The sequence below is a fragment of the Pungitius pungitius genome, chromosome 1 (genome assembly GCF_949316345.1).
Source record: "Pungitius pungitius chromosome 1, fPunPun2.1, whole genome shotgun sequence".
Classification (NCBI taxonomy): domain Eukaryota; kingdom Metazoa; phylum Chordata; class Actinopteri; order Perciformes; family Gasterosteidae; genus Pungitius; species Pungitius pungitius.
Genome location: NC_084900.1, coordinates 18,468,827 through 18,482,635, shown reverse-complemented (window position 1 = coordinate 18,482,635; position 13,809 = coordinate 18,468,827). Strand labels below are relative to the sequence as shown.

General features: G+C 48.8%; 1 protein-coding gene across 2 annotated transcripts in view; it reads right to left on the bottom strand.

The window, feature by feature from the left end:
* The window catches only part of flna (filamin A, alpha (actin binding protein 280)), a 34,648-nt gene that overhangs the window by 11,760 nt on the left and 9,079 nt on the right, over nt 1-13,809 (bottom strand). For both annotated transcript variants that reach the window (XM_062562905.1, XM_062562907.1), the window contains exons 3-23: nt 11,438-11,689; nt 10,926-11,023; nt 10,422-10,569; nt 10,212-10,330; nt 9,923-10,000; nt 7,518-7,680; nt 7,237-7,437; nt 6,094-6,231; nt 5,311-5,437; nt 5,101-5,237; nt 4,802-4,998; nt 4,189-4,302; nt 3,945-4,088; nt 3,734-3,857; nt 3,317-3,477; nt 1,970-2,060; nt 1,624-1,793; nt 1,210-1,327; nt 909-1,021; nt 683-832; nt 279-597 (exon numbers count right to left, since the gene is read on the bottom strand). In XM_062562905.1, coding sequence (XP_062418889.1) covers nt 279-597; nt 683-832; nt 909-1,021; nt 1,210-1,327; nt 1,624-1,793; nt 1,970-2,060; nt 3,317-3,477; nt 3,734-3,857; nt 3,945-4,088; nt 4,189-4,302; nt 4,802-4,998; nt 5,101-5,237; nt 5,311-5,437; nt 6,094-6,231; nt 7,237-7,437; nt 7,518-7,680; nt 9,923-10,000; nt 10,212-10,330; nt 10,422-10,569; nt 10,926-11,023; nt 11,438-11,689 — 3,162 coding nt within the window. The remainder of the gene's footprint in view (nt 1-278; nt 598-682; nt 833-908; nt 1,022-1,209; nt 1,328-1,623; nt 1,794-1,969; nt 2,061-3,316; nt 3,478-3,733; nt 3,858-3,944; nt 4,089-4,188; nt 4,303-4,801; nt 4,999-5,100; nt 5,238-5,310; nt 5,438-6,093; nt 6,232-7,236; nt 7,438-7,517; nt 7,681-9,922; nt 10,001-10,211; nt 10,331-10,421; nt 10,570-10,925; nt 11,024-11,437; nt 11,690-13,809) is intronic.

Sequence of the window (13,809 nt, the reverse complement as noted above, 5' to 3'; positions counted from 1 at the left end):
TCATGAACTGGTGGAGACCTGAAGCCTTTTAGATACTGTCCATGTGGACAACAAATGACTGCGTGCTCTACTTTTGTTCTTTTTGTTCCAATTTGAATCTGTAAATCACTCTGGAGGAGTTGCTGTGGTGCAGCAGCCCACTTGGACTGAAAAAAATGGAATTGTACTGCACAAAAAAGAAAGTGTATTTCATTGAGCCCAAGTGGCCATAGAGCGATGAAAGAACAGGATTAAAAACTGAACAATAAACTATTTTGATCTTCTAGAGAAGGTTTTACCTTTGCCCTCCACTCCCGGGCCGAATACACGCACTCCGCTGGCGTCGACTGCGGGCTCCACGGTGAGCCGCGCGGGGAAGTTGGGCACATCCTGGCCTCCGTAGCGGATGGTGAGAGTGTAGGAGCCAGGGTAGAGAGGGATGTAGGTGATGGTGTAGGTCCCGTCTCCGTTGTCCTGGATGTGCACCTCAGCCTCTGTTCCGCTGTCAGAGATGATCTCAATGGTCAGCTCAGCCGGGCCGGCGTTCGTGCAGTCCACGATGAACTCCCCCTTCTCCCCGACCTTGGCGCGTTCCAGGCCCGGGCCGGAGCAGCGGACCTGAGCAGCAGGGATATGCGTGATGAACAACTCTGACTCACAGCAGGTTCTATGGACACTGGCGTCTGTCAGTCTTGCGGCTGACCTTGGAGGGATCGGAGACAGGGTAAGCTGTTGGATTGAAAGGGGATCCAGGGATGGCCACTCCATCGTAGGACAGTTCCACCTGGTATGGCCCCGCCTCTCGGGGGATGAACTTCACCTGACTAGTCTCGGGGCTCAGCCCTGGCTCAACCTGCAACCAGACACCTCTATGAAGCGAATCTGAGAGGACCATATTTGGTCAAAAAGCAGTTAGAATGAGGCCACACCTTGCTGGCCACTGGCTTCCCTGAAGGGGAGGTCACCTTGGCGGCAACCTTTCCCTGACCGCCAGCCCCCTTGGATTTGACGGTCACTTCCTGGTCTTTGCCTACAGTCATCTCTACAACGAGACACAGCGCAGAGACCGCGGTTAACATTCTCGATCCAGCTGGACAAAGACCATTCTAGACATCATTGGATCGGCAAGATGGAAACCGATAATGTTACATTTCTCTAACATAACATAACATTTTGGCAGACAGGAAATGGCGAGAATGGCTGTGATGATGCAGGACAGGAAGTACGCACTGTCTCCCAGGCCGCTGACGTTGATCTTGCTGAGGTCCAGCGTGGGTGCCACGGCAACGCTGAAGGGGCTCTTGGGAATGTTATCTCCCCCGTAGGTCACAGCAACTCCCAGAGGGCCCTGGGGCAAAAAGGGGAGGGTGGTGTAGATGTGGTCACACTGATACGAGGGGGGGGGGGGCATAATCCATAAACAAGCTGCTGTTCAACAGGCAACTAGTCTCAGGCAGGCGGTCGCTTTAGTTAGCCGCCAAGCTAAAGCAGGACACAACTAATGCTAGCTGGTCAACATCTAGCAGATCTCTCCTGATATACCAGCTCAAGGAGATGGCTCACAGGTTTAGACTGGTTTCTCTTAGCGGTTATCTCTTCTACAAATCCAAACACTCTTATATCGGTGGGCTCCTCCCCACTCACCTGCTGCACCGGCGTGTATTTCACCGTGTGCGTGTTGTCGTGGTTGTTGATGATTTCAAAGTCCTTCACTGCCTCGCCTTTGGTGGGGCCGCTGAAGGTGCAGTCCAGGTTTGCCTTCCCTGCTGCCTTGGTGCTCACAGTGAAATGAGTGGGCTTGTTCAGTTCAACACCTGGAAGAGAACGAGGGCGAATCACAACGGGGAGAAAGTTTGCGACGTGAATGATTTTATCATTTTAGTCACTCACATTTCCATCAAGTTTTTTTTGCATTTAGATCTGAATACAAAATAGTTTGAGCTGTGATCACAAATATCCAAAGATGAAATGTCATGACGGATGTCCTCACCACTGCGGCTGAGTCCTGGTCCCTCTGCCTTAACTTTGCTGGCATCATGAGAAGGATCCACCTTGATCCTGATGGGTGTCATTGGAATGGCCTAATCCACAAAGAACACGCGTGTTCGCACATGTTAACCAACACGATACACTATGCTCTCATTCAGAGACAGACTTTTAATAATCCATATACCTAAACTGGATTAGAACTAATTTGAAAGCCTGTTTTTTTTCTCCTGCACCCAACATGGAAAACAAAGCGGGTTCTCTCTGCACGAGGCTCCAGGTCCTTATTCTGGATTCCTATCTGCATTTTTAGAGTTTAGTCCCCAAAGTAATCATTGTGGATGATTTGAGATTTGTGTGGATGTTGAAAACAGCCTTGGTACTGCTTTCATTGTTCAATTTGCTTCTGTCGGAATGTACAGAACCCTTCTCATGGTTTTAATCACACCCTCGACTTGGTTCTGCTGTATGGGGATAGAACATTTAACACTCCTTCCACAGAACCCTCTCTTGTCATCTAGTGTCTAACAACCTTTGAACTCCTACTACCAGAATCCGCTTTCTACAGTGGATGTTTATCGGATAGTAAGAGGTGATCTGTATCTCAAGATATCAGAGGACTCCTGTGAAAACGTCAGTCCCACCAGCGTCAGATTGATGATCTTGTTTATACTGTTCCAGGCTCCTTGAGAGTGGTGCTGGACTCTATTGCTCCTCTAGAAAGGAGGATGGTCCTAGAAGGACATTGTGATGCAGAAAAATGAATTCATGCATTTGTTACTTCTAGACTGGATTGTAATTCAGGCTGTTCTTAAGTGTCTTAAATCTCTCCAGTTGATTCAAGATGCTGCAGCACGTGTATTAACAAGAAAAGGGATCATACAACTTCTGTATTAACTTCTCTCCACTGGCTCAATGTTAAATCAAGAATAGAATTGAAGGCACTTCTGTGCACCTACAAGGCCTCATCTTAAGGAGCTCATAACACGTATTCTACTGCGCTCCATAGATGCTGCTTACGGTTTTCTCCCCTCACAGGTTTCTGTGGATGGTGCTTCTGACTGGTCATAGTCTCAGTGGTCCTGCTGTACACCTGGCTTACTACAGATTATTTAAATCTGTTGTAAGAACTGAACGTATTGTTCATCTTTTATGTTTTATGTTTGTTCTGTACACGTGACATTGCATCCATCCAGTCTCACTAAGGTTTCTTCCCTTTTTCTCCCCATTGAAGGTATTTTTCATTTGGTTTGTTCTTGTGCCAATGTGATAGTCGATGTTTATGTGTACACAGTGTAAAGCCCTGAGGCAGAAGTGTGATTCTGGCCAATAGAAAATGAATGAGTCGGACCTGGTCAGCAAACAGGACCATGATTGTGTAGCTGCCGGCTCCAGGAGGAGTGTACTTGACAGTGAACGTGTCGTTGTCGTTCCGAATGATGTCAAAGTCGATGTCTGCCTCCGCGGGTCCCACCACTCCAGGGGCACACTTGATTCCTATACTGATGTCCCCTGAGGGCAGGAGACAGAATTCATCATGACACACTGATGATTTCTGATGCTTAACAGCCAGTCAGAGCAGCATTGTTGTCTCCATTGTCTTAAGGAGTTGAATTAATAAGTTAGCAGTACTAAAGTAAACGCCGTATAAGAAATGTCAAGCTCTGGTCACTAGGGGGCCGAGGAAGCAGATAAAACACAGAGCCGGTATTTGATACACTGAGTGGCTGCAAACACTGCTGGCACTGGGTGAGGCGCGGTGCTCTACCTTGCCCAGCCTCTGTACAGTCAACAGTGAAGTACGTGGGCTCGAAGGCCTTCAGGCCGGTCTTTGCCACCCCTGGTCCCGAGACCTTGACCTTGTTTGGATGACAGCCTGCTCCGATATTCATCTGTGAACAAAGAACACAACAGCTCAAGAAGCTTCCGTGAGATGAAGGCGTCTGTGCACCCCCCCTGCAGGGCGCTTGGGTACTCACCCTGAATGGGCTGTCCGGGATGTTGACTCCTCCCCAGGAGACCATGGCAGTGTGTTTCACTGGCTTCCGAGGGGTGTAGGTACAGGCATATGTGCCGTTGCCGTTGTCCTTAACCTGTACATCCACAGAAGAACCTTCCCCGTCCTGTGAGGAACGTTAACAGAAGACGAGTGGAATCAATGTGGTGAAGACATGAAGACAGAGGGGCTGGAGAATGATTCTGTGCACAGGGTGGAACACACACCTGAGCTGCAACCTTCAGAGGAGCTTTCCCTCCTTGCTTGGCATCGACTGTGAACTCAGTGGGCTTTCCAACAGCCAAACCGCTGCTCTGGAGGCCTGGACCGAACGCCTTAACCTGGAGCAAACGGAACAGGTCTACATGTCAAGGGCCGAAACCAAGAGCCTCCAGTGTAATTTATTTAATATTAGATCATTTGCCAGTGAGTTTATGTATTTCTTGACTTGTATTTTATTTAAAAAAGGTGAATGGTTCCTTATGTTAGAACCATATTACATCATTATTTATTCAGATTACTCTTATGCACAGTGACTAAACCATGAGGGTAAAGACCCAGAACAACAACAATCTAGATTTTAGGCGATGGTGGCGCATGGAGTAGTGCAGTGCGCTGGGGCCGCAAGGTCGGTGGTGCGAATCCCGGCTGCCCCATGTCGAAGTGTCCCTGAGCAAGACACCTAACCCCCAGTTACTCCCCAGGCAAAAATGTAATGCACTGTAAGTCGCTTTGGATAAAAGAGTGAGCTAAATAACATTTAATGTAATATTACAAATCCTTCACGAAAGCAAACTACAAAGTGCTATAAGCAATCTCAATAATACTACAGTAGACTACCTTGTCGGGGTAGAAGACTTTGGCCGGTGGGTTGACTATCTCGGCCATGAAGGGAGAGTGTTGGATGTCTTCGTTGTTGCAGAGCACATGAACGGCGTACTCGCCGGCCTCTGTGGGCCAGTAGCGCACATCACAGGATCCATCGCCCTTGTCGTCGCATTCGATCTTGGCCTGAGACGGACCTTCCACAGAGAAACCTGACCAGGCAGAACCCAAACACAGCGCGCTTAGAAGAGCTGCGGGGGCGCGCTACCGAGGGTAGAACCTATGACACGAGCAGTCAGGACGCCGTCACTCACCCAGTGTCCCAACGTTGTCTCCAACAGCCTCCACCACAAAGTCAGCAGATTTGCCAACAATGCCGCACTCCAGGCCAGGACCCCAGGCCCTCACCTTCTGTGGGTCTGCCTCGGCGCCGATCTTGACCTCGATGGGACTGAAGGGAGCAGAGAGGCATCAGTGACGAGTGCCTGTAGTGAGATGGGGGTTCTATGAGAGGGTGGTCCTACCTGCGGGGGATGTGCTGTCCTCCCCAGGTGATGGTAATTGAGTATGTTCCAGGTGTGGTGGGGTAATACTCAAAGCCGTACGCGTCATCGCCGAGATCTTTCCTTTTACAAGGCTCTTCGAGTCCCTCTGCAAACAACCAGGAAACCATTTATAGAAGATTCTTCTCAACTAATCATTTCAAGAGCCAAGAAGCCCCCCCCCCCCACAATAGAACCATCGTTCCAAGCAAAACGTCAAATTAAAATGTTTTCATTTCCAGAATGAAGTAGGGGACTCACCCAGCAAAATGTTGGGCAGACATAAGCGCCCCCGCCCCTTGAATAACATTGTCCATTGATAACAGTAATAGCTAATGGGGAGGTTAGTGAGCATCGGCTGAAATTTTTCATCAAATAAGCAGTTTCAAAACATGTTATCGAAAAGTGCCATTTTAAGTACAATTTAAATGCTTCGATTTGTTAGTGCTACAATTTGTTAGTGTTTTAGTCGAGGTAGAGTCTAAAAAGGTGTGTCTTGAGTTTGAAGATGTAGAGGCTCTCTGCGGTCCTGATGTCAGAGAGCTCCTTCCACCATCTGGGAGGCAGGACAGCAACGAGTCGCGATCTCGCCGAGTGCTTTTCTCTCAGTGATGGAGGAACAAGCAGCTTGAGTTTATAGTTTAACGTAGCAAACACTTATTTAAAAAGGACGCGTGGTTATGGGATCTTTGATGTGATATCACTCTTCCTACAGGTGTGCTTTAGTCTCCAGTAAACTCCTGAACAAAAATGTAAAGAACTCACTGGGCCCCTTGATGGTGACTTTGAGCTCCCCGGTGCCGGCTCCCTTGGTGTACACCTGGAAGTCGGCCGTCTCCTTCACCCTCAGGCCCTTGGGCTGCAGGCCGCGGCCCTTCGCTCTGCAGAGGCTGGGGTTGCATGCTGCCCAGAGAAACACACGATGAAAGGGTGAGGCACAGAGAGGCAGCTATCCTGATGTGGGAGTGGGGTCCTGTCTCACTTTCCTACCATCCCCCCCCCCATCTATCTTATCCTGCAGAGCTTCTTATCCTCACACAGGAAGTGGTTTCCGGCACATCTCCCGATTAAAGTGCATTTAAGTGGCGGTGCTGAGTCACAGCATGATGCGCTGCAGGAAGCGAAGGAAACTCAGGAGAAACCAGATGTTCCACCATGTCCACTGTGTGTTGTGCAATCAACGTTTTAGTCATGAATAGCTCTACACACACACACACACACACACACACACACACACACACACACACACACACACACACACACACACACACAAATAGTGCGAAAATAAGTGGTTTTAGCCACGGACAGGCTGAGCAGCACGTGTACTTATCTTTATCTCTAGAAACTCTGTACTTCTCTTTATCTCTAGAAACTCTGTACTTATCTTTATCTCTATTGTCTAAAGGACAGCGCAGACAAACTTCTGTTCCACATTATATATATCTTCTAAATGCACCACCACCAATGTCCTAAGGAAGGCACTTTTTATGAAGGATGCACACTTCCACACAAAAGACAACTGGAGTGAATCTTCCATCACGTGTGTTGAGTTTAGAGCTTCACAAACAGAAGAAACACACTACACATGTACAGCAGGCACATATCCACACACACCACACAGCTCCACCCGGTCATGCAATCACACACGCACACAGTGGGTACCCAAAAAAGATCCCAGGAAGCAGGAAATGACAGCATAAGGAAGAGGCCATCCCAGAGAGAGGAGAGATACCACCGAGCCGCTATCAAGGAGAAGGAAGAGCACACGACATCCCGTACAGCAGCAGGAAAAGACAGGAAAGCATTAGACACAACTATCTATATATTCCTTCATGGATATATTACACTTTGAAGTAATGTTGCAGAAAACATGGTCAGGTGCCCATGGCGCTCTACTAGGACCCGTACCCTCTCCCACGGTGACCGTGAAGGGACTCTTGCTGATCTGACCGCCGGCGAAGGTCACGTAGATGGTGTGCTGGCCTTCCTGGGTGGGCTTGTAGGTGCAGCGGTAGCTGCTGTTGCCCTTGTCCTCAATGCTACAGGTGACTGTGTTGTTCTTGCCAGCAGGGTCGATGATCATCACCTCCACCTCGCCAACACCGGCCCCTGAGACACAGGAGCAGGAGGAGAGTCAACGTGGACACCAAGTCAGAGGCACCAAGGCAGAGCACCTGGACCTCACTTACCTGCTGTGTAGACGTCAAAGTACGTGGACTTGTTGGCAATGTTTCCAGAGGGCTCCAGGCCAGGTCCCTGGGCCGTGGCCTTGCTGGAGTCTCCCTGGGACTTTCCGATCTCCACCTCGAAGGGGCTCTTAGAGATGTGCTGCCCTGCGAACAGCACCGTCACCTAGAGAGCAGAACAGAGGAGGAGCTCAACGTCTGCAAGCCACACGGACAATACAGTGCTCGTGTTGCTGGTCAGGTATCAGGCAGATACTGACTAATCGCTGGGACAGAGGGGGGCGATCTATTCTAGTCTGAGTGAATTCCATGTACATGCGATACTACAATCCCTGTTTGAGCTTTGACCCCTAGGGGTAGCAGTGAATGGTCTGCACTTGGAACTGTACATTTGACAGCGTATTAATGAAGCACTAGAGTCAGATTGATTCTTTTGAGCAGGTTTCCCCGTCAGCCCCGAAGACTGCTTGATGCCCAACGAGATCCATCATACATCTTTGTTAGTTGGTCCTAGAACAGTGGTTCTTAACCTGGGTTCGATCGAACCCCAGGGGTTCAGTGAGTCAGTCAAGACACACACCCGACTCATACGATTCGTGATGACACACTCCGCTTGGCCATCATTGGGTGCAGGCGATCACGCAACATTGCTTGGCCTATCTGTGCTGCAGGGAATTTGGCGCGCTCAGTGGTCGAATTGTGACTGTTGTGATGGTACGTCGTGTGATTTCTTTAATATTTTAATCCCTTCATACTATGTCGAGCAAAAAAAGAAAGTGGTCGGATGAATATGTACAATATGGATTCACATGTATAATGGAACGTGGTAGGAGTCAACTTCCTAACTGCAATTAAGGGTTCGGTGAATGCGCATATGAAACTGGTGGGGGTCAGTACCTCCAACAAGGTTAAGAATCACTGTCCTAGAACCTATGAATACATTTGTTTTAATCTTTAAACAAGACCGAAAAAGGCAGGTCTGTTAGGTCAAAAATGATGAATACAATTTTATTAGTCCCTGTAAATAGTTCTTTTGGAAAGAACCATACTGGCCCTGATTTGTACAACGTCTACTGCCTGTATTCCAGCTTTTGGACAATGCACCCAATAAGTTTCTTACACTACGATAAAAACTAAAAGGCAAAATTAGTCACTCCAGTTCTGAGATAAATGAAAAATTAAAAAAGTACCATATTTGAATGCAGAGTTTTCTAGTAACAAAGTACAAATACTTTGTTACTGTACTTTAGTAAACATTTTGGGTCTCTATACTTTAGTATTTATTTTTCAGACAACTTTTTACTTCTACTTCTTACATTTCGCGCAAATATCTGTACTTTCTACTTATTACATTTTTAAAAAAATCTCCTCGTTACTCCTATTTCATTTCGGATTGTTTTCCGGCTTGTCACCGTTCAAAAACACCCAAAAGAACTATCCAGATAATCGCGCCGTCGGGATTGCTGGAACTTGATTGTGGTTGGATGAGAAGTGTAAACATTTACCATCCAGACACCTTATTGGTTTATCAGATGACGCAAATCAAAGTGACGCTGGGTGCGTAAAGTGGTGAAGGATCTTTTTCAGGACGGCAGATCTGTGGTCACGGTACAAGGTGATCTCAGTTGGTATTTAGCGACATGAACCCGACGCCTCCTCCTCCTCATGCAAAGTCCATGTAACGTTAGAGTCTTCGTGTTTTTTCTAACTTTATTGATAATCTGGGACAACACAGCGACCTGCAAATAGCGCAGCGTCTTCAATAAAGTGAGGTATGTCTTAATGTGAGGCTTTAGAAATGAACAAAGGGATTCTGTATTTGTTCGATAACCGACCGCTCCCCATCATTATGCGCGCGCGCCCCCCTATGAAGTAGTAAACCATGGGGAGACACTGCAGTCTAATTAATGGGAACAACGTGTGTGTCCTCACTCGTGTCATTTAGCAGTCACTGGAACATGTTTCTTTGTTTAAGTCATACAGCATGCGTGTCGATACGTGCGTCCCTCTGTTGTTTCCATCCACCGGCAGGTCACTTGATCTGAAGGCACCTTCCCATCATGTTGTAACGGACTGACGGACCGTTTGTTCTTAATGGACATTTTTTTCCCCTTTCAATACTTTAACTTTTTTACTTTAAGTAGTTTTAAAACTAGTATTTTTATAATTTTACTTAAGTAAAAAGCTTGAGTTGACAAGGTTTTGAAAATACTTTTGTAGAAGTGAAAGTATCTGGACTTCTACTTGAGTAATGAATATGAATACTTTTGACACCTCTGTTTGAATGTGAAACTGGTGGAGTAGGAAGGAGACTACAACTACGTAACTAAAGGTACTTTCCATCACAGACTACCAGCCTCCTGGCCCACTAGAACCCCCAGTCATCCAACAGGAGACATGAAGCTCACCTTGTGCATGCCGGTGACTTTAGGGATGTAGTAGACGGAGTAGGTGCGGTTCTTATCATTGTTGGCGGTCACTTTAGCCTGGAACACATAGTTCAAAGTATTTACAGCATGTTAGGACATGATGACCTACAAAGTGCCTACTTTAAGTATCTCAGGACTGCAGTAGCAGTTTGTCAGTCAGAGAATACATTTCTGAATATAAATATGGACAGTGGGGAACATTTCCCATCTTCGAAGGCTGCGTAATGGATTCCTTTCTGACCTACAAAGGCCCGCGTAGGTGTCTCACCTCCTCTCTGTGTCCCGCGGGGTCCTCCACGTAGACCAGCACCTCCCCCAGCCCGGCGCTGATGGTCTCCACGGTGAACAAAGCCTTCTTCATCACAACGTTTCCGATGGGTTCAACACCTTCACAGAGGAGCGTTTGGACAAAACAAAAGTGTGACCCTGGTTGACCCCCAGCGAGTTGGAGACAAATACAGCGTGTGTGTGCGCGTACCTGGCCCGTAGGCGCGGGCCTTCTTGGGGTTGAGTTTGGGTCGGAGCGGTGCGCCGGGCTTCAGCTTCGCTTTGGGGAACTGGGACAGGTAGGTCATCACGGAGTGTTCGTCCACATTGGGGTCCACGATCTCTTCGGGGGTGATCACCTACCGGGACGGGCAACGACAATGTTCACGTGACTTGTTTACTGGTGGGAGGGAAGCGGTGCACCCACACACCGTGCTCGATTAGTTTCCATGGAGACTGAACCAGCCACAAAAGCAAATGAGCAATGTTGTGATTTTACGCCTAAAACCACAAAACAGTTCCGTGTCTCAGACAGCACTGCAGTCTGTCACGCGACGCAGCAGTTCCCACTCAGACAGACGTCCCACAGCCCACAGAGACAGCCGGGGACGGCCCTGTCAGCTGAAAGCGGAAACCACAGAGCCAACTGCCAGCTCGCTACGCCGTGCCAACGAAACCCTGGGGGACTGTCACCAGAACGCAGCACGCCTCTCACCTGTGGGATGCCCAGCCAGTCGTCTGCCTGCTGCATGGCCTCGCGGGCGTTGTCCACTGGCTTGGTTTGGTCCCACTGATCCCAGTCAGGACACAGACCTGCAGGATGGAGAGGCGGCACCGTAGTGATTACAAGGACAGGTCGCTCCATCAATTGTATTTTCAGCGTTAACGAATCAATCCGTTTACACAGACAATTTTATCAGTAGATTTATTTTTAGATTTTCTGCCCTCAATGCTTTATTCAGGGAACGGATAGAGTTAGCGGTATTTTCAGAATATACAATGATTCTCACAACTACAGTCTTGATTCTGGGAGAAAGTGTTACCCTCAACGGAAAGAATGAACAGATTCTGTAGAAGATTAATAAACACGTAAGTTTTACCTCAACGTTGATTTGACTAACATTCCTAAAAACGGTGTTGAGTAGCATCTGGTACCTGGCTTGTGGTCATTAGACCCTTTCCTCCACTCGCATGGTGAAACACAGACTGTGCCACACACACACTCACCTGGAGCACAGCTGTCCACCAGGGCCCCCAGGGCCCGGCCCGTCTGCCAGTCCCTGTGGAAGTTTGTGATGGGAAGCTCGGGCAGTTTGTTCTGGATCCAACCCAGCAGCCTCTGCTTGGGTGTCTTCTGTTTGCCATCATCCGTCTCCTCATCCTCATCCCACATGGGCATGGAGATGGAGTAGTGCAGAATCAAGGTCCAGATCAGACCCAGGATCAGCTTCAGGTTCCCATCTACGATAGCTTTAGAGTCTAGACTCCAGAGGTAGAGAGAAGGGGGCAGATGTGCGGTCATGTTGTTGGCCCATAAAAACAACTGGTAATATTACCTTAATGCTTGCCGATGACTCAAAGACTTTTAGTTGCAACAGAATGAAAGAACACATGGGCCAACGTGATTGGGTGCTGCCCCAGCAAAGGCATTTATCTGTTTTCAAACAGAGGGGGAGGAAATCTAGCCCAGCCAAGGGGGGGGGGGGGGAGAAACAGTCGCACATTGCACAAGAGCAGCCTTGGTTATGCAGGTCCATCCTTGAGGAAGGGTGGATCTGATGTGAATGAAGGACAGTCGTGCTCCTTGTGAAGACTAGACTAAAGGAGGCGCTGAAGGAGTACGCCGGACTTCGAGGGGAATCTGAGGAGTTTAAGTGCTCTTTGTGGGAATGTGTGATCCCACTGTAGCTGTGTTCAGCAGGCTTGTGATTTCCACCCTCGATGAGGATCAGAGATTGTAAACAATGGAGATGAAAAACGACATAAAACATCTATGGAGGTCAATGTCATTTGCCTGGTTATTGCCATCTAGACTTGATAGCAGCAGCTCTACTCAAACAATAAAAGCTCCACTTGGGAGTGCTTGTTTTTCTCTTCCGTGCCATGGGGCAGCAGTTGGGGGGGCTGGATGTTTCATGCCTGCAGTGGGAAGATCTGAGAGCCGTTTGTCCCAGAGCAGCAGAGAGAGTGCGGCCAGGGTCGGGATGAATGGGGGTCTAGAAAACAAAAGGCAGTTATGACATAGCTAAAAGCCGCTGAGGGTTCTTTGGCCTCCGTGCAGCGCTACCAACCGGCCCGTCGCAGGGTCCCAAGTCTTGCAACACAACACGGGGCTTTGAGCAGAGCTGGATCGCAAGGAGAGAAAGTGTCAGACAGAGGGAAGACAAGACAAAAATGTACCACAGGTCAGCACTCGCAGAAGGAATTCAAGGCAGCCTGAGCAGAGGCGTGTTGTGTGTCAGCCACCTCGACACTGCAGCACAACAAAAACAAAAATTTGGGTCACAAAGAAGCCTGAAGCGCTGTGACAGCAGCAGGCGACGACCAGCGAGCACAGCGCCGGCGTCACATCACTTCCCATCAAGGCCACTAAACATCCGAGGAATCTGCCAGCATTCCCGTCAGACCACAGCACAGAGCCTGGTGAGGCCCATATACGGACACAGACCGCCGCGGATCACACTCCCCCTCTGCCGACTCACCCCCCCCCGCCCCAGATAAAGGGGGGAGAGTTAACCCAGGCTACCGTAAGGAGTGGTTCATGCTCCAGCTGCCCCCAAAACTCCCATGACTCATCTATTAAGCTCGTTGCTGCCCCCCCTCATGCGGCATCACTATGACATCATTGCAACCCCTGACCCACAGGCTGACCTGATCCTAGCACCCCAGGGAGGGCGAGGGAGGAGAGAGCTGCGAGAGGAGCCCCAGCAACGCCACATCTGGTGCACATTAGTCAGGAGATGTTGCAAAAGGAGCAAACACGGCGCGAGGACTGTCCCCTTTTGTATGATCGATCCACCCACACATGGCGTGCCTGTGTGACTGAATACCACCAGGAATTAGCTTTAGTGCACATATTTGAATTCATCTTCATGTAGCCAATTCTTCTTTATCACTGAAACATGTGCAATAACATTGTGTATTCTGGCCAGACATTCATTCCGTCAAGCCTGGAAAAGAGGGCTTGGCCACAGTGACCAAACCTTTGTCTCGTCTCCAAGGCCATGTCACATATTCCACTCAGCTGGTATCTTCCACACATGTGTGCGTGATTTAAGGCGTATTATTTCCAAACTACACACCCATAAAGAAGCAGACATATGTAGCCTCAAACATCCAAAAGCTGAATATGATTGACCCAGAGCTCTCTCTCTCCTCACTTCCTCCCTCCACCGGCACTACACTTCCTCCTCTTCCTTTCTACTCCTTCCAGTCCTCCTCCCTCCCGCCGCTGGAAAAAGTTCCTCCTGGTTTTTTTAGCCTTAAAAGGGCAGAAGCAAACTGGATCCTGGCAGCCCTCCCATTCCCAAGGCTCCGGTTACAGACTGTGGGAGGGAGGGAAATGGAGAGGGAGAGGGGGGGGGGGGGCAGAAAGAAAA